Source organism: Chionomys nivalis, chromosome 11 (assembly GCF_950005125.1).
Source record: "Chionomys nivalis chromosome 11, mChiNiv1.1, whole genome shotgun sequence".
NCBI lineage: Eukaryota > Metazoa > Chordata > Mammalia > Rodentia > Cricetidae > Chionomys > Chionomys nivalis.
The window spans coordinates 17,663,589-17,690,152 of NC_080096.1; the positions used below are offsets into that span (position 1 = coordinate 17,663,589).

Sequence of the window (26,564 nt, forward strand, 5' to 3'; positions counted from 1 at the left end):
CTGTAGACCAGGCTGGCCTCGAACTCAGTGATCCACCTGCCTCTGCCTCCCGAGTGTTGAGATTAAGGGCCTGCGCCACCACCACCTGGCTACCAAAATGAAGTTTTAATATAGAAAGGATGCTTTAACTTCCGTGTTTTAGCTAGCAAAGGTAATTGAAGTCGAGATAGAAATTCCAAGACAACCACAGTTGTCCTTTGAGAAGTAAGAATAGTTTATAAGTCGTGTGTGTGTGTGTGATTTATGTGCGCCTGAGTACTTCTGCTACATGTTGCTTTTAGGAAACCACAAAGATCAGAAGAGAAGTCAGATCACTTGGAGTCAGAGTTCCAGGCAATTGTGGGCCACCAAGCATGCCGCCGGTGCTGGGACCCCAGCCCGTGGGCTCTGTAACACAGCGAAAGCGCTCTTAATGAGCCGTTGCCGTAGCCTAATAGGTCTGTACTAAAAAAAGTGTGATTAACACAGGGCGTTAAATATTTCCAGGTCAATTTCAAACATTCATTGTCATAAAGCATAGCAGTGACCTTGAAAATTGTGGGTAAAGGAACATTGCATGAAATAACAACTTCAATATAGAGAATTAATACTCTTGGAAATTAAGCAGGATTTTACAAAAGCTGTGGCTTTTAGAGGGAAATGAAAGAAGCAAAGACTCCTCTCTTGTTCGTGTCTGCTTCCCGCTTCCCAGATGTACAGGGAAATTGAAGAAATAAACAACTTACTGAGACCACCAAGATAGCTCAGCAGTAAGAGTGTAAAGCTGGTGTAAAGCTGGCGGCTTGAGCCAGGCGAAGGTGGCACAGGAGGCAGAGGCAGGCAGATCTCTGTGAGTTCGAGGCCAGCCTGGTCTACTAGAGCTAGTTCCAGGCCAGGCTCCAAAGCTACAGAGAAACCCTGTCTCAGAAAACCAAACAGAAAAAAATACAATTTGAGCTTAATCCCACCCAAGGTGAAAGGAAAGAACTGACACCCAAAAGTTGTCCCCTGACCTCCAAAAGCCCTCACACACATACCCTTACAATAGTAAAAATTCTCAAACTACAGGAACTAGAGAAATTGCTCAGCAGTAAAGAACACTGTTTTACCGACATGGTGACTCATGGCAATCTGTAATTTCAGTTCCAGGGATGAGCCCCACAGCAACACATACACATGATACAGACATGGATACAGGCAAAATGTAACAGGGCCCCAGACCTTAGTACAACTAACTCCAAAATGGAAGCACCGTTCCGGCTGTAAAATTCAGCATGTAGAGAGCACCACCTGCCAAAACAAAAACAAAGATCTGATCTGTCAAAATTCTGGGGAAGTCTCTAAATATACTAATCTTGCTTTTTTTTTTTTTTTTTTGCTTCTGGAGTTCTGATTCTGGCTAACTGTTCTTGCTAACTGAAGTGTGTCAACCCAAGACATGGCTTTTGTGTTTAAAAGTCCACAAGGCCCCAGTGTAGTCACCAGCTGGCTAATAAAGACTTTGTAGTGGCTTAAACCCATGTCTGAGTAGTCTTCTCTGGTGGATACCCCACAACACAAGACACCCATAACCTATAAATTAAAACGCTTACAAAGGCTGTGGAGCCGGGCGGTGGTGGCACACGCCTTTAATCCCAGCACTCGGGAGGCAAAGGCAAGCGGATCTCTGGGAGTTCGAGGCCAGCCTGGTCTACAGGAGCTAGTTCCAGGACAGGAACCAAAAGCTATGGAGAAACCCTGTCTCGAAAATACAAAAAAAAAAAAAAAAAAAAAAAAAAAAAAGGCTGTGGAATAGTGGTGCACTCCTTGTAATCCCAATACCCAATTTCTAGGAAATGTTTCTTTCTCATCTTGTGCTGGTGGCCCTCACCCGTAATCCCAGCTGAGGCGGAGGCAGTAGGATTCTCTGAGTGCTCCTTAGACACCTGCCCACCAGGGGCTTTTGCTGACTCTTCTCAGGAAGCTGTGTGGGTAGACAGAAACCTATTTCACAATTTACTAATGGGGAAGTGTGGTGGGGAAAGGAGGGAAACTGCTTATGATTTGGTCCCAAATTGTACGGGTATTTTGTGTTTTAACAAAGGAGGCTTGCCTGAAGATCGGAGTGAGAGCCAAGCCATTGGAGGCCAGGCAGTGGTGGCACACATCTTTAATCCCATCCCAGGACTCTGGGAGACAGAGGCAGACAGCTCGAATCACTGTTAACTCAAGGCCACCCTGGGATACATGAGATTGAATCTGTCTTAAAGTAAAACAGAGCTCACACGAAGGTGATCTCAGCATTTGGGATCCCACACCTTTAATCCCAACCCTAGGAAGGTGGAGACAGCACTAGGAAGGCTGGATGGAGAGAGGAATACAAGGCAGGAGGAGACAGAAGCTCAGTGCAGTCTGAGGTTTGGTGGAGACAGTTGCAATCAGATGATGCAATCTGATGACAGGATCACCTGTTTGGTCTGAGCACCGGTAAGAACTCTAGTGGCTGGCTGCACTGCTGCTTTGATCTCTCAGCTTTCTCCGCCTAATATCAGACTCCGGGTTTTTATTATTAAGAACAATTAGAATTCCTACTACAGTCCTAGGCTCCTGCTTGTGAGTAGGAAAGAGGCTGTAGGAGACTTTGCAGAGTATTCAGAATGTCAAGTGCGCACCTGAAATGTCCAGACCTGGTGGCACATACCTGAAATCCCAGCACTTGGGAGGTGGAAATAGGAAAATCGGAAATTCAATGTCATAGTGAACTCAAAGCCAGTCTGGGTGTCATTAGAGTGTGTCTCAAACGAAAGAATTACTATAAGAATTCTAGGTGTCGCTGTGCGGTGGTGGCCTTTAATCCCAGCACTCGGGAGGCAAAGGCAGGCGGATCTCTGGGAGTTCGAGGCCAGCCTGGTCTACAAGAGCTAGTTCCAGGACAGGAACCAAAAAGCTACGCAGAAACCCTGTCTCGAGAAAAAAAAAAAAAAAAAGAATTCTAGGTGTCAAGAGAACCTTGAAGTAGTGGGAAACAGGATCCTCCCATCCCCCACATATAGAAATATAGAATGCTGGTGTCTTTGTGCTCAGGATAGTTGACCAGAATTAAAGCTGCCAGTGCAACTCTTGTCACCCCAGGGCATCCAGGGATGGAGCAGACTGATTAAATCTATTCAGAGACCTCCACACAGATGAAGCTGGATCCTTGACTTTCCTACAGGAAAGAGCCAATTTGAATGGGAGGCAGCACCTATTAGAGGAATTTTAACATAAATTTAGAGTTGCTAGGTGCTCAGGACAAAGCTGAGAGGCACCCGAGAGGAGCAGTGCACTACCCCGACTTTACCAAGTCCTGCAGTAGGGGGGTGATGCTGCAAAGCCGGCTCAGCAGTTCCCAACACCTGCTGCTTCTCCAAGGGACCCAGGTTCAGTCCCCAGTATCCACACGGTGGCTCAGAGCAATCTGTAACTGCAGTGTCTGGGGATCTGAGGACACTTCTGACCTCTGAGGACACTAGACACACATTTTAATTTTATTTTTATTTGGTTTTTTTCAAGACTAAGTTTTGCCGGGCAGTGGTGGCGCACGCCTTTAATCCCAGCACTCGGGAGGCAGAGGCAGGCGGATCTCTGGGAGTTCGAGGCCAGCCTGGTCTACAAGAGCTAGTTCCAGGATAGGCACCAAAGCTACAGAGAAACCCTGTCTCGAAAAACCAAAAATAAATAAATAAATAAATAAATAAATAAATAAATAAATAAAAATAAAAAATATTTATTTATTATGGATACAATACTCTGTTTGCATATATGCCTGAAGGTTAGAAGAGGACACCAGACCTCATTACAGATGGTTGTAAGCCACCATGTGGTTGCTGGGAATTGAACTCAGGTCCTTTGGAAGAGCAGGCAATGCTCTTAACCACTGAGCCATCTCTCCAGCCCCTTTTTTTTCTTTTCTTTTTTTGAGACAGGGTTTCTCTGTGGTTTTGGAGCCTGTCCTGGAACTAGCTCTTGTAGACCAGGCTGGTCTCGAACTCACAGAGATCCGCCTGCCTCTGCCTCCCGAGTGCTGGGATTAAAGGCGTGCGCCGCCACCGCCCGGCCAAGACTAAGTTTTTCTGTGTGGCCCTGGCTGTCTTACTTTGTAGACCCGCTGGCTTCAAACTCAAATAAATCCAACTTCCACTGCCTCCCGAGTGCTAGTACTAAAGCATCGCCACGCATAGCTCAGACACACATTTTTAATTAGAAAGAGAGAAGGGGGTGGGGAGGATCTCATGCTGAAGTGTGGACTGCTCTGAAAGTTATGTGGTTGAGGCTAGTCTCAAAGTTACAGCAGCACATTTGCCATTGTGATGTAAGTGCACTATGTCAGAAGCACAGATGGACATATTACACCTTTTCAGATATATAATCTTTTCATATAAATATATATATATAAAATGTACACAGTATTTTGCCTGCACAAGTGCCTATACGCCAGTAGAGGGTACCAAATCTCATTACAAATGGTGTGAGCTACCATGTGGTAGCTGGGACTTGAACTCAGGACCTCTGGAAGAGCAGCCAATGCTCTTAACCTCTGAGCCATCTCTCCAGCCCCACCTTTTCTTTTCTTTTTTTTTTTTTTTAATATTTATTTATTTATTTATTATGTATACAATATTCGGTCTGTGTGTATGCCTGCAGGCCAGAAGAGGGCATCAGACCCCATTACAGATGGTTGTGAGCCACCATGTAGTTGCTGGGAATTGAACTCAGGACCTTTGGAAGAGCAGGCAATTCTCTTAACCTCTGAGCCATCTCTCCAGCCCCACCTTTTCTTTTCTTTTTTTTTTAATATTTATTTATTTATTTATTATGTATACAATATTCGGTCTGTGTGTATGCCTGCAGGCCAGAAGAGGGCATCAGACCCCATTACAGATGGTTGTGAGCCACCATGTGGTTGCTGGGAATTGAACTCAGGACCTTTGGAAGAGCAGGCAATTCTCTTAACCTCTGAGCCATCTCTCCAGCCCCACCTTTTCTTTTCTTTTTTTTTTAATATTTATTTATTTATTTATTTATTTATTTATTTATTTATTTATTATGTATACAATATTCGGTCTGTGTGTATGCCTGCAGGCCAGAAGAGGGCATCAGACCCCATTACAGATGGTTGTGAGCCACCATGTGGTTGCTGGGAATTGAACTCAGGACCTTTGGAAGAGCAGGCAATTCTCTTAACCTCTGAGCCATCTCTCCAGCCCCCACCTTTTCTTTTTAAGAAAATATTATATATAGTGTTCTGCTTGCACACTACAAGAGAGTACCAGATCTCATTACAGATAGTTTTGAGCCAGCATGTAGTTGCTGGGATTTGAACTCAGGACCTCTGGAAGTCCAATGCTCTTAATCTCTGAGCCAACTCTCCAGCCCCCCCATTAGACCTTTTCAGACTGTCAGAACTTGTGGAATAATAATGTTCACATGCTGTGTCAGTTTCACTGGCAGCTATCTGCCAAGGAGCAACTGAGCTACCTCCCCAGGCCTGAACACAGGCTCCTTTACGGCAATCTTCACTACTAAGATTAACTCTCAGAGACACGGCACACAGTAAATCTATATGTGTGTATATTTAGGCTTCAGAATGCCCACGGAGAGTTAAAGAGGTCCTGAGTCCAAGGCATTTGAGAGCCGTCAAATAAGAGATGAGCAGAAGGCTGATAGGGAGGCAGAACATCTCTGTGGCGATAAGATAAAACCCGGAGGAGGTCTGCTGGCACTGAGGTTCCAAGCTGAGCAGAGCTCAGGACTGGGTGGAGAGCCCCAGGGAAGGGATGAGGAGACCACAGAGGCTGTGAAGGTGAAGGGCAGGCCAGGGTTCAGACGTACAAACAGGCAGAGAAATGGATGGCAGAACTACAAAGATGGTTGACAATTCTAATAGGCCACCTCAAGAGCAGGGGTGACCAGGTGGAGCTGAAACTCGTCTTTGAATACTCGGAAGAGGATTTTAAGTGCTAGTCACGAGAATGCTAGTTAAACACAGGGATGGCAATAAGTGGCTCTTTAGGGGGCTAAAGATAATCCAGAATACTTTGGCCACGCCTCTGCCACACTGCAGCTCTCCAGTCATAGAAGTTATCAGCCAGTCAGGCCTGTAGGATGCTTGACCTATGTACAGCTCTCTTTCTGGGTGCTGCACACCACAGCTTTCTTTAGGGTTTCTTGTCGCACCATGCACACAGACTGAAATCTTTCAGTGGTGGTGGTCTGCACAACAGAATGAGAAATGTCCCCCACAGTCTTGGGCACTTGAATATTTGGTTCCCAGTTAGTGGCACTATTTGGGTGTTTAGGTGGGGCAGCCTTACTGGAGAAAGCATATGACTGGGGGTGTGTTAGGGTCCAAGAGAAGCCCCCAAGAAAAGACCAGAAGTCATGTCTGCAATAAACAAGAACACTTCATTAATTCCAGCATGTTGGGGTGGCACACGGAAGGAGACCCTGAGAGAAGCTCATAGGCTCTTTTTAAACTGGGTTAGGGGAATTCCAGGGAGGAGAAATTAGTCCGGAGATTGATTGGTGGCTCTAAGCAGTTTACGGTTGCTATAGCATTGATGGTGGCTCAGTGGTTAGGAGCTTTTCAGCTACAGGGTGGAAAAAGCGATCTTTAGTTATCTTAAGCTTACACAGGTTGTGGGGTGCCCTCTGGTTGCCTCTGCATTGCAGATTCCCAAAAACTGCTTGCTCAGCTCCAGCCAGTTCCAGTAAACTAAAACTAAGGCCTGGTCCCTGGCAGGGGCCATTAAAAACCTGCATGGTTCCCGTATGACTTGCTGGCCCTATAGGTGGAGTGTGAGATTACAAAGCCTTGCCCCATTCCAAGTTCGCTAGCTCTGCCTCAGGCTTGTGATCAAAAATTTTAAGATGTAAGCTCTCAACGTCTGGCTCAAGTCACTACGCCTGCCACTTACTGTCACCCACCCCCATGATAGACTCATCCCTCTATAAGCCAAATTAACCTTTCTCTTCTATAAATCGAATTGAACATGGTATTTTATCACAGCAACCGCAAAGTAACTAATACAGCAAGTAAAGAAAGGTCAAAAGGAATAGAGACAACACGAAGAGAAAAGGGGTTGATGCTCTTCCTTCTGCTCCTTGGTTTCATAGACGTTTTAGTAAGAGTTGGTTAAAAATTCTTTTAAAAGTTTTCATTAAAATCTATCTTTCAGCCGGGCGGTGGTGGCGCACGCCTTTAATCCCAGCACTCGGGAGGCAGAGGCAGGCGGATCTCTGTGAGTTCGAGACCAGCCTGGTCTACAAGAGCTAGTTCCAGGATAGGCTCCAAAACCACAGAGAAACCCTGTCTCGAAAAACCAAAAAAAAAAAAAAAAAAAAAATCTATCTTTCACCAAGCGGTGGTGGCACATGTCTTTAATCCCAGCACTCAGGACAGATCAGTACACAGGCAGAACTCTGTGAGTTCAAGGACAGCCTCGACTAAAGAGGGAGTTCTAGGACAGCCAGAGCTAAACAGAAAAGGCAGAGGCGAAGGGATCTCTTTGAGCTGGGGATATGGCTCTCTGGTAGAGTGCCAACTTAGCATATGGAGACCCAGAGCAGTAACATGCCCAGCAGGACCATAGATAGAGTTAGAGAAATAGACATCTACGTATGTGCACACGTGCAAGGACGCGTGCGTGCACACTCATACAGAGAGAGCGTGGTCTTGAGACATTAACCAGTCATTAGTCAGCCACAATAAACCTTTATCTTAGAGGTTAAGAAACATGTCCATTTAAAAAATAGGTCATGGAGGGGCTGGAGAGATGTCTCAGTGATTAAGAGCAATGGCTGTTCTCTTGGATAACTTGACTCAATTCCCAATGCCAACATGGTTGTTCACAATGGCTGTAACTCCAGGTCCAAGCAGCCAGCACCAAACGCACAAGCGGTGCACAAATGTTCATGCAGGCAAAATACTCATCATATAGAAATTTTAAAAACTGAATATGTTATGGAGCTAGGACCAGAGCTGAGTAGTAGGGCCCTGGGTTCCAGCCCCAGCACTTTGGGGTGGGGGTGGGGGGTTAGCAGGACACTGTATAGTTTAATAGACCAATCAGCCAATGTCGCATCCCCAACTAAAGCTGCATAGATTTAATGCATCAAAGGGAAAAATGGATTGGAGAGTCCCTACTGCCTAGCTCTGTCAGGCAATGAGGCACCCACTCCCTTCTGTGCCTCAGGCACCTAACTCTCTACCTGTCACCCGCATAGACCTGTGATCAGAGCCAGGCCAACCCCAGCCTCATTAAAGCCACCATTGGGCTGGAAAAATGGGTCAGCAGGTAAAAGTGCTTGCTGCTAGATGACCTAAGTTGGAGTCCCGGGACCCACAAGGTGGATGGAGAGAACCGACTCCTGCAGGTTGTTCTGTCTGGCCTCCACACAATAACAACAAACATAAATAAAAGTGCTTAATAAAAAATTAAAACAAATAGTAAGGGTAGATTGCCGCCTCCCTTCCTCGGCCCCAGAAGTCAAGCTCAATGCTAGTATTTCCCACGGTGACCAGAGGGACTGAAAGAGGGAGGCCGGGCATGCGCAGACTTTGTCGGCGCGGTGGGCGTGACCCACAGACCCCGCCCCGGGACCTGCCCTCCGCCCCCGGTCCGCATGCGTACTGGTTCGAGGCGGGGTCTGCACATTGACATCCGGGAGTCTGGTTGCCTGTGGCTGTTTTGTTTTCTTGCAGAACTGGAGTAAAGTGAGGCCACCGAACGCACGGCGACTCCCGGCTCCAGACTTGGACGTGAGTGTGGACGGGAGGGCGGAGCAGCAGGTCGGGTCCGGCTCGAACTCGCGGTGGTGCGGGCCGCGCCCCAGCTTTTGGACGCTGCCGCCGCGGTTGAGCTCGCGACACGCCGGGCCGCTTCCTGTCGCTGGGTCTCGCCCCAGAACTGCAGAGCTGAACATGCAGACCCCACGACAGAGCAGCGCGGCCGGCCCACGCGTGGCCGCGCCCTGTTCCCCTAGAGTCTGCAGGGCGGGTCTGCCTTTGGGATGTCAAGTAATTGGGCAGCGAAAAATGGACTCGGGTGGAGCCGTTGGGGTGAACTGACAGACATAGTGGGTTGCTTTTCTTTCCAAGCACTAGATAAAAAACGAGTGTATTTTCAGACCCGAACTCATCACAAAGGTGTACCTGTTTTTCCCTTTAGCTTGGTTAGAGGAAGCTAAAATTGAAATCGCACTCTTAAGGGAGTTAGTTATGTGGGGATTTGGGGTGTTCATTCACTGTGAGCGAGTTGTGTGTAATTCAGGTTTTCCCATTATCCTGTGAAATGGAGATCACGTGGTGTTTCTCGGGCCGGGTCTGCACAGTTGAGCATTAAGGAGGTTTTTATGTAATTTGTTAAGACAGTTTCACTTGGCTGTGGTAATTTGACAGCACATTATTTTTAGTCTGAGTTAATTTCAGATTTGAACTTTTTTTTTTTTTTTTTTTTTGCGGGGGATGTAGAAGCATCATCAGAATCAGAGTTAGAGACATTAGTGCCCTTTATACAGAAATGACGTCCAAGGGCAGTCCTGGGGGAGAAATATTGTAAAAGAAGTGAGGTAGAAATAAAAACCTGCAGTTGATATTTCCTGTCTTAATCTGGGCATGAAAAAACCCACATACATGGTAAAATGTGCAATTTCCTAGGGGAAATAGTTTTCATCCAAGTACATTGTTAACTTAGGACCAAGTTTATCGAGTTCTCGTTCAGCAAAACCAAATACTAACCTTAGCTTGGAACTAAAGCTATAGAAACAGTCCGGGAGGACTAAACATCATTGTGCTCACTTATCTAAAGGACTCTTAAATTAATAATGGAATTAATGGAATTGGAATAACAGAGTGTGACAGATCTGAGGAACTCAGTACATTTTTGGGTAATCACTTTCGTTCATATTACGTAAATACTTTAAAACCATACTATTTACTATTTTGTGTTCTTGGTTTTTGGGTTTGTTTTTTTTTTTTTTTTTTTGAGACAGACTGGCCTGAAACTTACTGGCTGGCCTTTGCCTAAGTACAATCCTCCTGCCAAATGCTAGGATTGCAAGCACAGTGGGAGGCTGAGGCAGGAGGATTACCTAGAGTTTGAGAGCAGCCTTGGAAAGATCCTGCCACACACACACACACACACACACACACAACAAACCTAGGAGCAGGGAGGGACAGGCTGGGGACCTACTTTATTTGTAGCCCCAGGTTTGATCCGAAGTACCGCACTCTCCCCAAAAGCTATATCAGATATTCTGAAGAAATGTATAGAGCCAGAGTAAAAATAGTTTGTAATGTGTATTAGATTGTAAATGAGCTGTTATTTTCAGGACCACCGCCAGGTTTGAAGCAAGTAAATGGAAGTACTTTATTTTGTTGTGTTGGTTTTGTTTTAGTGACCTGAAAAGATGTCTGGGTTTCTAGAAGGTGCCAGGTGTTCGGAATGCATGGACTGGGGGGAGAAGCGGAACACCATTGCGTCAGTCGCTGCTGGCATTCTAGTAAGTATCCTTGATGCTTGGCCCTCATGTTGGTCTGTCTATATAGACCTTTCGGATTGTGTGAGGACTTTAAAATGTATGCTTTAAAAAAATTGCTCACCAAATTTCCTTAGTGATTTTTTTTGTGAGTTTTGTTAGTATTAGTAGCTTTGTTAATAGTTGGCTGAATAAAACATGCATTTATTTATTGTATGGGTTATGACTCCTCTCAGTGAGTACAATAAGTTTAAGAAAGGGTTGAAGAGGGCCAGGTGTGGCACATGCCTGTAATCCCAGCACTCTGGAGACAGAAGCAGGCGGATCTCTGTGAGTTTGAGGCCAGCCTGGTCTACAGAGTGAGTTCCAGGACATTCAGAGCAATTGTCAGACACTGTCTCAGAAAAAGGAAAGAAAGAGAAAGGGTTAGAGAAAAAATCAGGTCTGAACCAGTCAGAGATAGCCCCATTTCTCAGATTATCCCGAGTTTACATTCCCCTTAATTTAGTAGGGAAAAGTAGTAGGAAGCTCGAGATTGTTTTTTTCTTGGACTGGGTCTCAAGTAGCTCACGTTGTCTCTAGTCTAGCCAAGAATGACTTTGGGCACCTCTTCTTCCTAGTTTCCAAGTGCTGGATTACAGGTATGTTTCACTTCGACCCCTAAAACATAGTGCTCAGAAGTAATTTGCAAAATAAAAGTATTATTTACATAGCAAATTCTTCATCCAGTCTGATACTATGGCTTAAGATCTTACCCAATGCCTGTTCTGAGGAGTACTTTTCCTAGACACTGAACCCAGAACCTCACATAGAAGGCAAGTCCTGTGCCTCTGAGCTATAGCCCCAGCCTGGAAGGTAGATATTGTAAATCAGTGACTAGAAACCCAACTTTAAATGTCTTCGCTTTACCAGGTCTCTGATTTTTGGAACTTGCTATGTAGACCAGGCTGGCCTTAAACTCACTGAGATCTGCCTGCCTCTGCCTCCCAAGTACTGGGATTAAAAATGTGCACCACCACCACCTGGCTCTCATATTTTTAGAAAGAAATCATCATATAGTTTTTCAAAGTCATAACAACATTTATTTATTTATTTTAAGATTTATTTATTAATTATGTATACAGTTTTCCTTGCATGTATGCTACATGCCAGAAGAGGGCACCATATCTCATTATGGATGGTTGTGAGCCACCATGTGGTTGCTGGGAATTGAACTCAGGACCTCTGGAAGAACAGTCAGTGCTCTTAACCTCTGAACCATCCCTCCAGCCCCCACATAACAACATTTAATACCATTTTAGAAACTCTCATATTTTGAAAAGGTTTTAAATTTTAGTCTATGAATATGAAACTACCTTGAATGAAGGTCTCGGAGAGATGGCTTGAGGGTTAAGAAGACTTATCCCTTGCAGAGGACCCAGATTCAGTTCCCAGCACCTACATGTTGGTTTACAAACGTCTGTAATGCAGCTTCATGGACTCTTGATACCCTCTCTTGAACTCCATGGACACTAGGCACATTTGTGATACATAGATAGACATATATGCAGGCAAAACATCAGATACATAACAAATATTTTGAAATATTGAATGCACATATGGATCTGTGTGTAAGCCGGGCGGTGGTGGCGCACGCCTTTAATCCCAGCACTTGGGAGGCAGAGGCAGGCGGATCTCTGGGAGTTCGAGACCAGCCTGGTCTACAAGAGCTAGTTCCAGGACAGGCACCAAAGCTACAGAGAAACCCTGTCTTGAAAAAAAAAACCAAAAAAAAAAAAAAAAAAAAAAAATGAATCTGTGTGTAATCTGCAAGAGGCAATTTGATGGCTTAAAATAACTTTAAAAATCAGCAGAGGATGGTGGTACCCAACGTTCCTCTGGATTGGCAGGGAGAGTGGGAAAGGAGGCTCCTTTCAAAGGAGCTTCCTTTCAAACCTTTCTAAGTTATTGGTTAATATTAATGATTCCGTTAATAGCATCTTATACCTGTGGTACTGAGGATGGAAGCCAGGGCCTCGTGCACACCAGACAATGTTCAACTAGCAAGCTACATCCACAGTATACTTAATGCTATTCTGTAGAGTCTTATTCAGTTGGGTTTTTGTTGTTGTGGGTTTTTTGTTTGTTTATTTGGTGGTTTTCAAGATGGTTTTTCTGTAGCTTTGGAGCTTGTCCTAGAACTCGTTCTGCAGACCAGCTTGTCCTCAAACTCAGAGATCCATCTGTTTCTGCCTCCCGAGTGCTGGGATTAAAGGCGTGCGCCACTATGCATCACCACTGCCAGGCAAATAAATCTTTATTATATTTAGTCTTCTGCCTGTGTGTATTCTTGGACGTCAGAAGAGGGCACCAGATCTCATTACAGATGGTTGTGAGCCACCACGTGTTTGCTGGGAATTGAACTCAGGACCTCTGGAAGAGTAGCCAGAGCTCTTACCTCTGAGCCATCTCTCCAGCCCAGGGTTTTTTGTTTTTTATGAGATAAGGTTTTTGTGTAGCCTTGGCTGTCCTGGAACTTGCTCTATAGACCAGGCTAGCCTTAAAACTCAGAGATTCACCAAGGCCTACACCAAGACCACCCAGTGTGTGTGTTTTTTGTTTTGTTTTGTTTTTTTTACTGTAGAGTTTTATTATTTTTATTTTATATATTTTTTTAATAATAACCAGAGAAAGTTTACTTGCGGTAATATATAATCTTGTTTTCAAATTGAATTTAAAAATCACATCAGAAACCACCACATGACCACATTGTAGTCATCAAGAAGGAATAAGAGAATTACAGACCTGTTCTTTCAGGATACCAGGATGTAGCTAAGAATCTTTCAGTGAGCCAGGCGGTGGTGGCGCACGCCTTTAATCCCAGCACTTGGGAGGCAGAGGCAGGTGGATCTCTGTGAGTTCGAGACCAGCCTGGTCTTCAAGTGCTAGGTCCAGGACAGGCTCCAAAACCACAGAGAAACCCTGTCTCGAAAAAGACAAAAAAAAAAAAAAAAAAAGAATCTTTCAGTGATCACTGTTCTTTCCATAGACCACCTTGTTTGGGCAGGGAGGGTGTCTTGCTGTGTAGCCCAGGCTGCCTTTGCTCTCAGTTCTCCTGCCTCAGCCTCCCTGGGGCGGCTGTGCACTACCACCCCACAGCGTAGAACTGCAGCAGGGCATGTCTTCTGTCCATCGGGATCCAGTGCAGACTCAGTGCAATTGTCCTGAAACCCTCAGAGCAGTACAGTTTACAGGCGTGGACAGTCTGATCTGACTTCTCCTTTCCCCTTTTCTGTGATACGTGGTCACTCCCTTCTAGGTCACCAAATCTGGTGCAGGTTTATAAAGACGTACTAGTGAAAGCAGGTTTAGGGTACCTGATATTTAATTGGCTGGCAAACAGCCTACAGATCGCAAGTGTGAAGCTGTTGGAATGGTTGAGGAAATATGGAAATTCATTTGCAGGGGTTTCTTGGTTCCAGTGCCCAGTAGCAGCCCCTGTGCTGCAGCTGTCATGACTCACTGGTGTCACCTTACTCTGTCTGTCTAGTTTTTCACAGGATGGTGGATCATCATAGACGCTGCTGTTATGTATCCCAAGATGGATGACTTCAACCACTCATACCATGCTTGTGGCGTCATAGCAACCATAGCCTTTCTCATGTAAGTGCGGGGTTACCTAGAACATCACAAACCGAAATGATCCTAGATACAATTTAACATTCCAGTAGGTGGGGCTGGAGAGATCCCTAGCAACCAAATGGCTCACAACCATCTCTAGTGGGATGTGATGCCTTCTGGTATAGGTGTACATGCAGATAGCACTCATGCGTAAAATAAATAAATCTTTAAAAAGAAATTCTAGCCGGGCGGTGGTGGCGCATGCCTTTAATCCCAGCACTTGGGAGGCAGAGGCAGGTGGATCTCTGTGAGTTCGAGACCAGCCTGGTCTACAAGAGCTAGTTCCAGGACAGGCTCCAAAACCACAGAGAAACCTTGTCTCGAAAAACCAAAAGAAAAAAAAAAAAAAAGAAAAAAAGAAATTCTAGGGGCTGGAGAGATGGCTCAGTGGTTAAGAGCACTGGCTTCTCTTCTACAGGTCCTGAGTTCAATTCCCAGCCACTACATGGTGACTCACAACCATCTGTAATAGAATCTGGAGTTCTCTTCTGGCCTGCAGGAATACATGGAGACAGAACACTGTATACATAATTAAGTAAATAAATCTTTAAAAGAAATAAAATCCTAGGCCGGGCGGTGGTGGCACACGCCTTTAATCCCAGCACTTGGGAGGCAGAGGCAGGCGGATCTCTTTGAGTTCGAGACCAGCCTGGTCTACAAGAGCTAGTTCCAGGACAGGCTCCAAAACCACAGAGAAACCCTGTCTCGAAAAACCAAAAAAAAAAGAAAGAAATAAAATCCTAGCAAGTAAGAAAGATAGCCAGGCACGGTGGCACACTCTTGTAACTTACAATCCCAGCATTCAGGAAACAGAGACAGGAGTATTGCTGAAGATTTCAGGCCAGCCTTGCCTTCTTATAAAGTCTCATACCAACCAAGGCTCTGATCTCAACAAGACAAAGGGTATTGAGGAATGGCTCAGTGTTTAAGATCATGTATTTCTCTGGCATAAAACTTGGGTTTGATTCCCAACACCCTCATGGTACCTCACAGCCTCCTGTAACTCCAGTTCCAGGGAATCCAGTGCTCTTTTACGCCCTCTGCAGGTGCTGGTATATATATATATTTATATATATATATATATACAGTAAAACACTCACAGCCATAAAACAAATCTAAAAGAAAGAAGACAAAAATCCTAGAGCTTGTGTAGGTTGTGTGAGTTCAAGGCTGGCAAGTCACTCTTGTGAGAAGAAGTGACAGTCTCTTTCGTCTCTCCACTCTGATAGCGTCTCCTGCTTTCCTCCACTGTGCTTGCTTCTGTTGTAACATAGTTTAAAATTTCCCCTTCACCTCACCAGTTTTTCAGCCTCCCACAGGTATTTACTGAGTTTCACAGTCCAACCTCTGTTCTCAGGATGAGAGAAATGCTTGAGTCTAAAACAGAAGCAGTCCATAGGTGAGTGAGGTGGACAGTTTTTTCTTTTTTTTTTTTTTTTTTTTTTGGTTTTTCGAGACAGGGTTTCTCTGTAGCTTTGGAGCCTTTCCTGGAACTCCCTTTGTAGACCAGGCTGGCCTCGAACTTACAGAGATCCGCCTGCCTCTGCCTCCCGAGTGCTGGGATTAAAGGCGTGCGCCACCACCGCCCGGCGACAGTTTTTTCAAGACAGGGTTTTTCTGCACTCGGGAGGCAGAGGCAGGCGGATCTCTGTAAGTTCGAGGCTAGCCTGGTCTACAAAGGGAGTTCCAGGACAGGCTCCAAAGCTACAGAGAAACCCTGTCTCGAAAAACCCAAAAAAAAAAAAAAAGACAGGGTTTTTCTGTAGCTTTGGAGCCTATCCTGGAACTAGCTCTTGTAGACCAGGCTGGTCTTGAACTCACAGAGATCTGCCTGCCTCTGCCTCCCAAGCGCTGGGATTAAATGCGTGTGCCACCACCGCCCTGGCAAGTGATAGTGTCTTAAATGACTGCAAGTACAGATAGGAAAAACAAAACCAACCAGGGGCTGGGGGCTGGAGAGGGGTCGGGACCTGGAGCGGGGAAGGGAACTGGACAGAGGTTGGAGCTGGAGAGGAAAGAAAGACTCACTGAAGCTGTGACTGAGAGTCTGAAACTTTCCTTTTGTGTTTGGCCTTCTAGTTGTACAATATTAACTCTGTTTCTCTTCCTGTCTCTCTGACTGACCCTCTGTGTTTGACAGGTTGTCATGGATTCTCATCTCTTTGTGCCACATTCCAGATCACCTCAGGGTCCTTCCCATCCTGTTGAATGAATTCCAAGGACTTTTCCTTGTTCCTGCACCTCTATGTTTCCTATATTACAAATGCTTCCTCTCGAGTCCCGTTAATTGTTTTTTGTTTGTTTGTTTGTTTTTTTGTTTTTCGAGACAGGGTTTCTCTGTAGCTTTGGAGCCTGTCCTGGAACTAGCTCTTGTAGACCAGGCTGGTCTCGAACTCACAGAGATCCACCTGCCTCTACCTCCCGGGTGCTGGGATTAAAGGCGTGCGCCACCACCGCCCGGCGAGACCCGTTAATTATTTTTGAGACACGGTCCTACTATGTAACTAGATTGGCAATCCCCACACCTCACCCTCCCAGTTGCTGGGGTTACATATGTGCACCCCACACAGGCCTTTTCTTGCCATGCTGTGGTCCTTTGCTCAGATATCTGCCAACCCTTGGCATCCATTTTTAGGTGAGGAGTCTGGGAGGTTGAGAATGCTCCAGTCCTGCGTCAGGACTTCAGCTCCGGATGAGCGGGTGAGGGCCTGCTGTTCTGCTGAACACCCGTGAAAGGGAGTTTCCCTCTGGGCATCGGAGCTCTCAGCAGCTGGAATTCTCCCCGTAACATTCCCTGCTTATGAGGACAAGTAGTGGCATGGCCTGCTATAGGCCGGAGGGATTGGCAAATTATGAGCACATCTAGTTTGCAGATCAAGTTTTACTGGGACACCGCCACACCCTGCTGTTGTTGTCTTTCCATGCGCACATGTGTGTGTGCATGCTTGGTGTGTGCGCGCGCATCCTCCTTGTGGTGCTTGGGATACAACCCAGGGCCTTGAGCATGTCAAGCAAGCACTCTGGCATAGCCATGCCCTTATCCTTTCCCCATGTGTGATTATGGGTCCTTGTTTATGACGGTGTGACAGGGGCTTCATCGTTCATAGACCTAAATCATTCTGTGATCTTTAAGGAAATTCAGACAAATTCAGGGGAAGTTTGCAGGTGCCGGGAAAGCAGGCTAAATTCATTCTTATGTCCACAGACCTTCTGATGACCCTGTTCCCACCCCCTGCTCACTAAGCCTTCTATTCCCAGCCCTGCACTGAGGCTTCTCTGTGCAGACTGAGTGCGAGATCCTCTCTGCTTTCCCCCTGCTTCACACATGCCGAGAATCTTCATCTGCAAACATTCCCCAGCCTCCTGACTGTCTTTCTCATATATATTTCCTTCCTTGCTCACAGGGTGGGGCAAGTGCAGTTGAGGTTTGAGAAATCTCCGTATATAGCCCAAGCTGGCCTCGAACATTATGATCCTCCTGCCTCATATATTGTCACTTCTTTGTACACCTGTATCAGTCTCAGGTTAAGTCAAAGCATTCTTCATCTCTCTACAGGTGGTCCTCTTGTTCCTTCTCTCTCTGCAGCTCACAGGCAGGCTGTGCCAGAGGGAAGTGAAAATACACCCACTCCAGATACAGGAACCTCGCAAGATTTATTTTATACTATGTTTTCTTTTCTTTCTTTCTTTCTTTCTTTCTTTCTTTCTTTCTTTCTTTCTTTCTTTATGGCTTTTTGAGACAGGGTCTCTCTGTGTAACAGCTCTGGCTGTCCTAGACCTCACTTTGTAGACCAGGTTGGCCTCGAACTCATAGAGATCCACCTGCTTGTGCCTCCCAAGTACTGGGATCAAAGGCTTGTCTTACCATCACTTGGCTATACTGTATGGATGTAGATACATACATATATTTTTGGAGGGGAGTTTTTGAGACCAGGTTTCTCTGTTTATCTCTGGCTGTCCTGGAACCCACTTCGTAGACCAGGCTGGCCTCGAACTCACAGAGATCCACCTGCCTCTGCTTCCCGAGTGCTGGGATTAGTGGTGCATGTGCCACCACCGCCCGGCTAGCCCAGAAGCTTTCAAGTGACACCATTCCTCCAGTCTAGACCATAACTACGGCTCCAGGACGTGTTTCACTTGAAGGGACTCCCTTAGGTGACCTAAGTGACATGGACTCGTGACTCAAGACTTAGGAGGCCTCACCTTGAGCTTGGGCAGCCCTAGCTTATTGCATTTAATAATTTGTTGTTATAGACGCTTCTCCTTGGAGGGAAAGCCCTGACGTCTTGCTTCTCCTCCCACAGGATTAACGCAGTGTCGAATGGACAGGTGAGAGGTGACAGCTACAGCGAAGGCTGTCTGGGCCAGACAGGTAACGGGCGCCGGCATCTCTGCAAATCTTTCTTCCTGGCCTAGGACGGGGTGGTGCTGGATGCCAAGGCATAGGTCACAGCAGACTGAGTGCAAAACATACCAGGCTTGAGTATGTGACCTCAGCAATAATAAAAGCAGTTTTAGGTGTCTCCAGGCCGCAGCAGAGAACAAGGGGCTGGCGGTGTTTGCCACACAGAATCCACAGCACGTTAAACTACCTGTATGTGGTTGTACTAGCACTTTTTGTTTGTCTTCCTAGACAGGGACTTCATTCTGTAGTCGTGGCTGACCTGGATCTAGAGGTGTGCATCACTCTACCTGGCTTGCATTAGCCTTTTGAAATATATTTATATATTATAACCTTAGACCATTTTTTTAAATGTGTGCAGAGGCTTTGCCTACATGGTTGTCCGTGCACCGCATGCGTGCCTGATGACTGCAGAGGCCAGGGGAGAGCGTTAGATCTCCATGTGCATGCTGGGAACCAAGCCTAGGTCCTCCAGAAGAGCCTTTTCTGAGCCCTGCCTTAGCTATATAGGAAGGTTCAGGGAATGCCGTTCGGGTTTTCAGACCTGCATAACAAGCACATTACCCACTGAGCCATCTTACTGGTCCTTGCCTGGCTTTGACACAATACCTCAGGTAGCCTTGGCTAGCTTCAAACTTCCCATTGTAGCCAAGGATGGCCTTGAAGTTCTGATCCTCCTGCCTCAGCGCCCCAAGTGTGTGGGTCACAGGTGTATGCCACCTTTTTAAAAAAAAAAAAAAATTTATTTATTTTTTATATGTGTTGGTGTTTTGCCTGCATGTATGTCTGTATGAGGGTGTCGATCCCCTGGAACTGGAGTTACAGACAGTTGTGAGCTGCCATGTGGGTGCTGGGAATTGAACTCGAGTTCTTTGTTTTTTGTTTGGTTTGTTTTCTTGGTTTTTCGCAACAGGGTTTCTCTGTGTAGCTTTGGATCCTATCCTGGAACTTGCTCTGTAGACCAAGCTGGCCTCGAACTCACAGGGATTCACCTGCCTCTGCCTTCTGAGTGCTGGGACCAGAGGCGTGCGCCACCACCAGGTGGATATTTGTTTGTTTCTATTGTGTGTATGTATATTACATCATGTGTATGAGTGTATGTGTGTGCTATATGTGTTTTCTTGTTTGTTTGGTTTGTGAGACAGAGTCTCTGTAGTACTTGCTGGCCTACACCTCACTGTGTAGCTCAGGCTGGAATTCCTTCTACCTCAGCCACCCATACCTGGGGGAGGAATGAGGGTGGCGTGCACACGCCATGGTGTGTGTATGGAGGTCAGAGGACAGCTTATTGGAGTCAATTATCTCATGTTACCGTTTGGATCCCCGGGAGCCAACTGTGGCATCAGCTTGGCAGCAAGTTCCTTTACCTGCGGTCCCCTTTCAGCCCTTTTGTTGCTTTTATGGTAGGGTCTTATGTAGCACAGGCTAGCCCTGAGCTTCAGACCCTCTTGCCTCTAACTGTTGGGATCACAGACAAGCACACACAGGGTCTTATGTAGCACAGGCTAGCCCTGAGCCTCAGACCCTCTTGCCTCTAATTGTTGGGATCGCAGGCATGCACACACTCTCATCGTGGCCTTTGGTTGCAGAGCAGCCATGCTAACGTGTTGTCTTCGCAGGTGCTCGCATCTGGCTCTTCATAGGTTTCATGCTGGCCTTCGGTTCCCTGATTGCGTCCATGTGGATTCTCTTTGGAGGTTATGTTGCCAAGGGTAAGAAAATGCTATATTTTAATCTCATGCTGGCTCCATTAATCGTCAAAGCTGTCTACTTTAGGATAAACTTTTTTAAACAATGTTTTTTATGTAGATGAACCAACTATTGCAATTTATTTTACCTTGAGGCGTCTCTCTTCCCATCAATAGATAGCTTTGTATTTTTTTTCTTCCAACATGGTACTTGGAAGGACTGGGATACAACTCCACACCCTGCTCTCGGCTCTAGAGTAGAATCTTAAGTCCTGTGACCCGAGAGGAGCAGCTTAAAAAAGAGAGGGACTGTCTTGGCTCACTCAGTTCAGGAGCGTCTGGCTCTGCGGCCCTGGTGTTGATGCAGTAGGAGGGGATGGCTTAGTGTATCAGAGATGCTCTCGGCATGGCAGCCAGGAAACACAGAGGGCCAGCAGGAATGAGCCAGGGCCAAGACAGGCCTTCAAAGCTTGTTCTCCACAACCCACTCCTCCAGGGAGGGCCTGCCTGCCCAGCCCCACCCCTGCACGCCCCACCTCCTCCAGGGAGGGCAAACCTGCCCAGCCCCATCACTCACTGGTCCCAGAATTTGAATCCATGGTTGAATTTGTTCATTGATTGGGTCAGCACACTCGTGATGTGTCATTGGGTGTGCACAGTCGCCCTACATCTGCTGTCAGTGACCAGGTATCACTTCATCTCTGCAGAACTCAAGCATCCCATTAAAGTGCTCATTGAGCCCCGGCCTTTGGAGGCAAGCACTCTCCCGTTGAGCTAATTTATGGCCTTTGGGTTTCTTGGCTTTGTTTGTTTCTGTTTATTTTGGTAAAATAGACTCTTAGTGTGTAGCCCTGGCCTTAGATTCCCATCCATCCTCCTGCCTCACTCATACTCCCGAATTCCGGAATTATAGATGTTCACCATCACACCCAGGGTAAGCTCCTGCTGTATAGCCTAGGATGGCCTGGAATTAGCGATTCCTTCTCCACCGCCTCAGCACTGAGGTTACCTGTGTTTGCCACATTTAACCGACATTTATTCGGTTTTGCCTCCTTGGTGATGCGATGTTACATAGGAAAAGTGATTAACAGTCGCATGCACTGGTAAGGCATGGAAAAGGCCTTGGGCTCCTGGCTGACATTCGACTTGAGGGACCTAGAAAAATAGGAAACATCTTTAGTAATCCAGATAAATAGACCAGAGCTAGCAGAGTGGAAACAGACTGCCTGGCAGAGCTTGGACCAGCCTCGCCTGATTTGGTTGGTTGGTTTTATTAGTGTTGTTGTTAGGAGACATGGTCTCATTATGTAGCACAGGCTGGCCTCACAGAGATCTGCCTGCCTCTGCCTCCCGAGGGCTGGGACTAAAAGACATTTGCCACTATACCTGAAGGTGGTAATGTTTTTTTGTTTTGTTGTTTTTTTCTTTCTTTCTTTTTTTTTTTAAATATTTATTTATTTATGTATACAATATTCTGTCTGCGTGTACTCCTGCAGGCCAGAAGAGGGCACCAGACATTACAAATGGTTGTGAGCCACCATGTGGTTGCTGGGAATTGAACTCAGGACCTTTGGAAGAGCAGGCAATGCTCTTAACCACTGAGCCATCTCTCCAGCCCCCGTTTTGTTGTTTTTTCAAGACAGGGTTTCGCTATAACTTTGGAGCCTTTTCTGGAACTAGCTCTTGTGTCAGGGACCAGCCTCAACAAAAATACCTTTCTTGTAGAGTGGAGGCGTGGGAATTTAGAAATATAGTAAAGAATACAAAGACCTGAATGAAATAATAAAATGCAGAAACATATAGGATAGTATCGGGAGGGAATTTCAGTGAGTACTGAAAATTTGCTCATGTTTAATTTCCAACTGATTAATACCCCTGACCCCATAGAAGTAAAACAAAAGACTGCATTAACATACAAATTGAAAGTCACAGGCTGTCTTCCTTGCTCACGCCCTAGACCAAACACTGTAGGCAAACCACTCCCTGGGTGGAATCCCAAGTTATTTCCAGAAAGGGAACTTAGTTGGATCCTTACTTAGACTTTTGTTTTAGGGAACCAGTTACTTTACCCTATTTCAGGAGGGGCTGACAACTAGCCACAGCTGTTGACAGTAGCCTTGAGAGAGCAGAACTCTGATTTACAACGAGGTGGGACCTTTGTTAGAAGCACAATAACTTTGAATGAACTAAAAACAAGTCCCAAACTCTCTGACCTTTGTCCTCTTTGGGCCTCCACAGTCTTGTAGACCAGGCTGGCTCGAATTCACAGAGATCCCACAGCCTCTGCCTCCCGAGTGCTGGGATTAAGGGCGCACGGCCCGGCTGTAATGTTTGTTAACATGGAGCAGTAGAAAACTAGACAAAACTTGAGGCTGTTTTGGGATGGACAGAGCTGACAGTGGGCTGTGCCTCTGGGCTCGGGCAGCCTGGGGGCGAGGCTGCTGCTCTCTGGGTCCCCACAGGACCCTGCAGTGTCTCCTCTCAGCTGAGGTTGCTCTGTCTTTTCGGAGGTGTCAAAAAAGGGGCCTTTCTCTCACGCTGAGCATCCAGTCTGGGGTGCAGCATCCTGACCCTATCCACCTCATAGCCACCTCTTGGCATCTCCATTACTGTCACCACAGTCTCTTCCTGCTTTCCTGAAAGGACTTCCTAGCCGGTTTCCTGCCTCTCCCTTTCCCTGCAGAGGGATCCTGTTAGGACACGGTGGCCCGGCGTGATTGCCTGGCCTCTCACCTCCTTGTCCTCACTTCTCCTACCCAGCAGCCTCAGGGCCTTTGTCCTCTGCTGTTCTGCTCCTCCCCTCCTCTACTCTGGTGTCTGCTCTTCCTGGGATCTTCCTGGCCTCTGGGTCTAATGTCTCCACGCCTCCCACTCCCTCTCCTGGGTTGCTTCTGTCTTCTGGTTGTTCCAAGGGAAGGTGATGCAGCTCCCTGAGGGCCAGACAATTGTCAGTTCTGTTCTACAGGATCCTCAGCGTGTTTCACGGTGTCCTTTGTGTATAATGTGCCCTCAGGATGTAGTATTACTGAACAGAGGGAGCTGTCATTTACTGAGCCAATGCTGCCTGGTACGTATTGCATCGTTTAGCTTCCCCATCACCACTGCAGAGCCATCAGTTATGGTAGGCAAGAAAGCTGGTGTTTGCTTGTCTAACTGGACTAATTGTTCGGAGATTATTTTTAGTTTTTCAAGACAGGGTTTCACTGTGTAGCATTCTGGCTGTCTTGGAACTCACTCTGTAGGCCAGGCTGGCCTTGAATTCACAAAGATCTGCCTGCCTCCCGAGTGCTAGGATTAAAGGCATGTGCCACCACTGCCTGGCTCTGTTCAGCGATTGTAAACCTCTAAATATCACAATTGTTTTTACAGAAAAGCCCACAGTATATCCTGGAATTGCTGTATTTTTCCAGAATGCCTTCATTTTTTTTGGGTAAGTTCTGATTTTCAGTCTTTGGGGTGTGTGTGTGTGTATACGCATGCACACGCGCTTTGGGAAGGAATTCCTCTCTGTAACCTAGACTGAACACAGCTTCATAAGTAGCTGGAACTACAAGAGTGTACCACTAGGCAGGATTTTCCCTGCTTCACGCATGCTAGGCATTAACACTACCGTGGACCTCCATCCCTCGGCCTTCACCCCTTAGCTTCTTGGCATTCGAATTCTGAGGTGCGGTTTCTTCACCAAAAAGTATCTTGTTCATTGTCCCACTAGCTCTTATTTCTGCCACCGTGTCCTAGTTAGGTTTGCCATTGCTGTGATGAAATACCAGAACCAAAACAACCTGGGGAGAAAGGGTTTATTTGACTCACACTTCCACATCACTGTCCTTGAAGGAAGTCAGGACAGGAACTCAAACAGGGCAGGAAGCTGGGGGCAGGGGCTGATGCAGAGGCCACGGATGAGTGACGCTTACTGACTTGCTCCTCATGGCTTGCTCAGCCTGCTTTCTTATAGAGCTCAGAACTGCCAGGCCATGGTAGTACATGCCTGCCTTTAATCCCAGCACTCGAGAGGCAGAAGCATTTGGATCTTTGTGAGTTCGAGGCCAGCCTGTCTACAGAGCGAGTTCCAGGACAAGTAGGGTTGTTCCCACCAGCCCAGGGATGGCACCACTCACAATGGACTAAATCTTCTCCCATCCATCTCTAATTAAGAAAATGCCCTACAGGATTGCCTAATGACCCAGGCTTTTTGTTTTGTTTTGTTTTTTTTAAGACATGGTTTCTCTGTGTAACAGCACTAGGTGTCCTGGAACTAGCCCTTGAACTCAGTGCTGGGATTAAAGGCCTGTGCCACCACCGCCCATTAACAACCCAGTTTTATGGAGGCATTTTTGTATTGTTTTGTTTTCCTAGACCGGTTTCTCTGTGAAACTTTGGAGCCTGCCCTAAAACTTGCTCTGTAGACTAAACTGGCCTTGAACTCAAAGAGATCCACCTGCCTCTGCCTCCCGAGTGCTGAAATTAAAGGCATGTGTCACCACTGCCCAGCATGAAGGCATTTTTTAAAACTGAGATTCCCTCCTCTGATGACTTTATTTCGCGTGTGTCAAGTTAACATAAGGTAGCAACATCATACTGCAGCTCATTTGAACTCCTGCTTATCAGTCAGAGCCATTTCAAATACGCCATCCTTTGGATCCTCTTTAGTTACTTCTTATTATTGTGTGTGCATATGTGCACCTGCCACCACACACATGGAAGTCAGAGGACAACCTTCACAGTTGTCTTTTCAGCTTTCCGTTGGCTCCAGGCACTCGGGTCGCCAGGCTCTCAGTGCCCACTTTACCCGTGGAGCCATTGCCCTGCTTTTGTCTGAACCATTTTCAAACAAATTCAGAAAATGACAGCAAGGCATAGTGATTTGTGCTTACAATCTTAGCATTGAAAGGCAGAGGCAGGAGGTTTGCCATGAGTTCAAGGATAGCCTCGTTTATATATAGTAGGTTCCTTGCCAGCCAAGACTACACCACGAGACCCTCATCTCACAAAAACAAAAAACTGAACTCGTTCAAGGAGAATGAGTTACATGTTTCAGGCTTCCTTGGGGTTTGGTATTGTGCCTGTCACCCCCTGAAGTGCGTGCCATGTGTTATCAGATCTGAAAGGCTGAGGACAAGGACTGTATGAATGCTTATCTGTATGGGCCTAGCACACCAAGACAGCCCAGGAAGGTGTATGGGTGGGGCTGATCGCTAGCATGCTCACCCCAGGCCTTGGGTTCCATCCCTCGCTCACACCCCAAAGAGTCTTGTTGGATCAAGTAGTTAATGATCACTACCAAACACTGGCTGGCTTTTCAGAAGCCTCAGCAGTGAAGAGCTCAGGTCTGGGGACAATGACAGCAAGTAGCAGTCTAGCAGTATAAAGAAACCATGTCTCTAAGACGGTGTGTGTGCATTTTGAATGATTCGTCTGTCATATGCTTCCTATCTTTCTAGAAGTTTCCCAACCCAGACAGTCATGTTGTCCTTGCTCTGTCCACAGAGGGCTGGTTTTTAAGTTCGGCCGCACGGAGGACTTGTGGCAGTGAAGACACCTGCCTCGCAGCACGGCCACCCTGCCGGGGATTGTTTTTTCTTCACCGCTCACCCAGTCTTTTGTAACGCTGTTTTCTAAACTTATTTCTGAGTACAATCTCAGCTTAAAATTGTATAATGCTAGAATCATGAGAGCTCCTATGTACTCTGCAACAGTCTGGTGTGCCGCGACCTGGTCCGCTTTTGCAATGGGAAAGGAAACTATTGATGTGAGTAACTGTCAGCTTCTATCATGGTTTGAAGAGCCGGTTATGGAGAAGTGATAGAGTCCTTGGGGTGAGGATTTGCTCTGGGGTCCAACGTGTCTGTTTACTGAGCGTGCCCTCTTCTGTGTCCGATGTGGAATAACGCATAAACGTTTCTTGTTATTAAAAACTATTCAGTGGTCAGAGTTTTTCTTTTGGTACCATGGGTATGGTTTGTGTAGCTCTGCCAGGATGTCCTGCAGCTTCCTTAGCGTGTAAATTAAGATAACCTGTGAAAATGGTTCATGACTCTCTTGAACCAGAAGAGCCTTCAGAGCGTGTGAAAGCATCAGATCTGTGTTCCCATTAAGAGCACCCGTACTGCCTGAGTGTTGGCTATGGGAAAGGTAGCACCTTTCACATATGACATGTGCCATCCTGGCAGGAAAATGGAAGAATTGGTAGGGGTGCCCGGGAGTGTGGGGCTGGACCCAGTCAGTGGCCCAGACTTTCTACTGTGCTTACTTAAAAACAGAGTACTGCAGAACTCAAGGATTGGGACGTAGATTCTTCAGTCCTTCGAGATTTCCAGGAGAAATGAGCACCCAAGATG

General features: G+C 46.5%; 1 protein-coding gene across 1 annotated transcript; it reads left to right on the forward strand.

Annotated features, from left to right (window-relative positions):
* The first annotated feature begins 8,619 nt into the window (after positions 1–8,619).
* Positions 8,620–26,144, forward strand: Tmem50a (transmembrane protein 50A). Its single transcript, XM_057784968.1, has 7 exons — positions 8,620–8,758; positions 10,396–10,500; positions 14,006–14,118; positions 18,441–18,508; positions 20,158–20,250; positions 23,596–23,656; positions 25,714–26,144. The coding sequence occupies exons 2-7, from the start codon at positions 10,408–10,410 to the stop codon at positions 25,757–25,759; spliced, it is 474 nt and encodes a 157-aa protein (XP_057640951.1). The 5' UTR covers positions 8,620–8,758; positions 10,396–10,407; the 3' UTR covers positions 25,760–26,144.
* Positions 26,145–26,564: the final 420 nt, after the last annotated feature.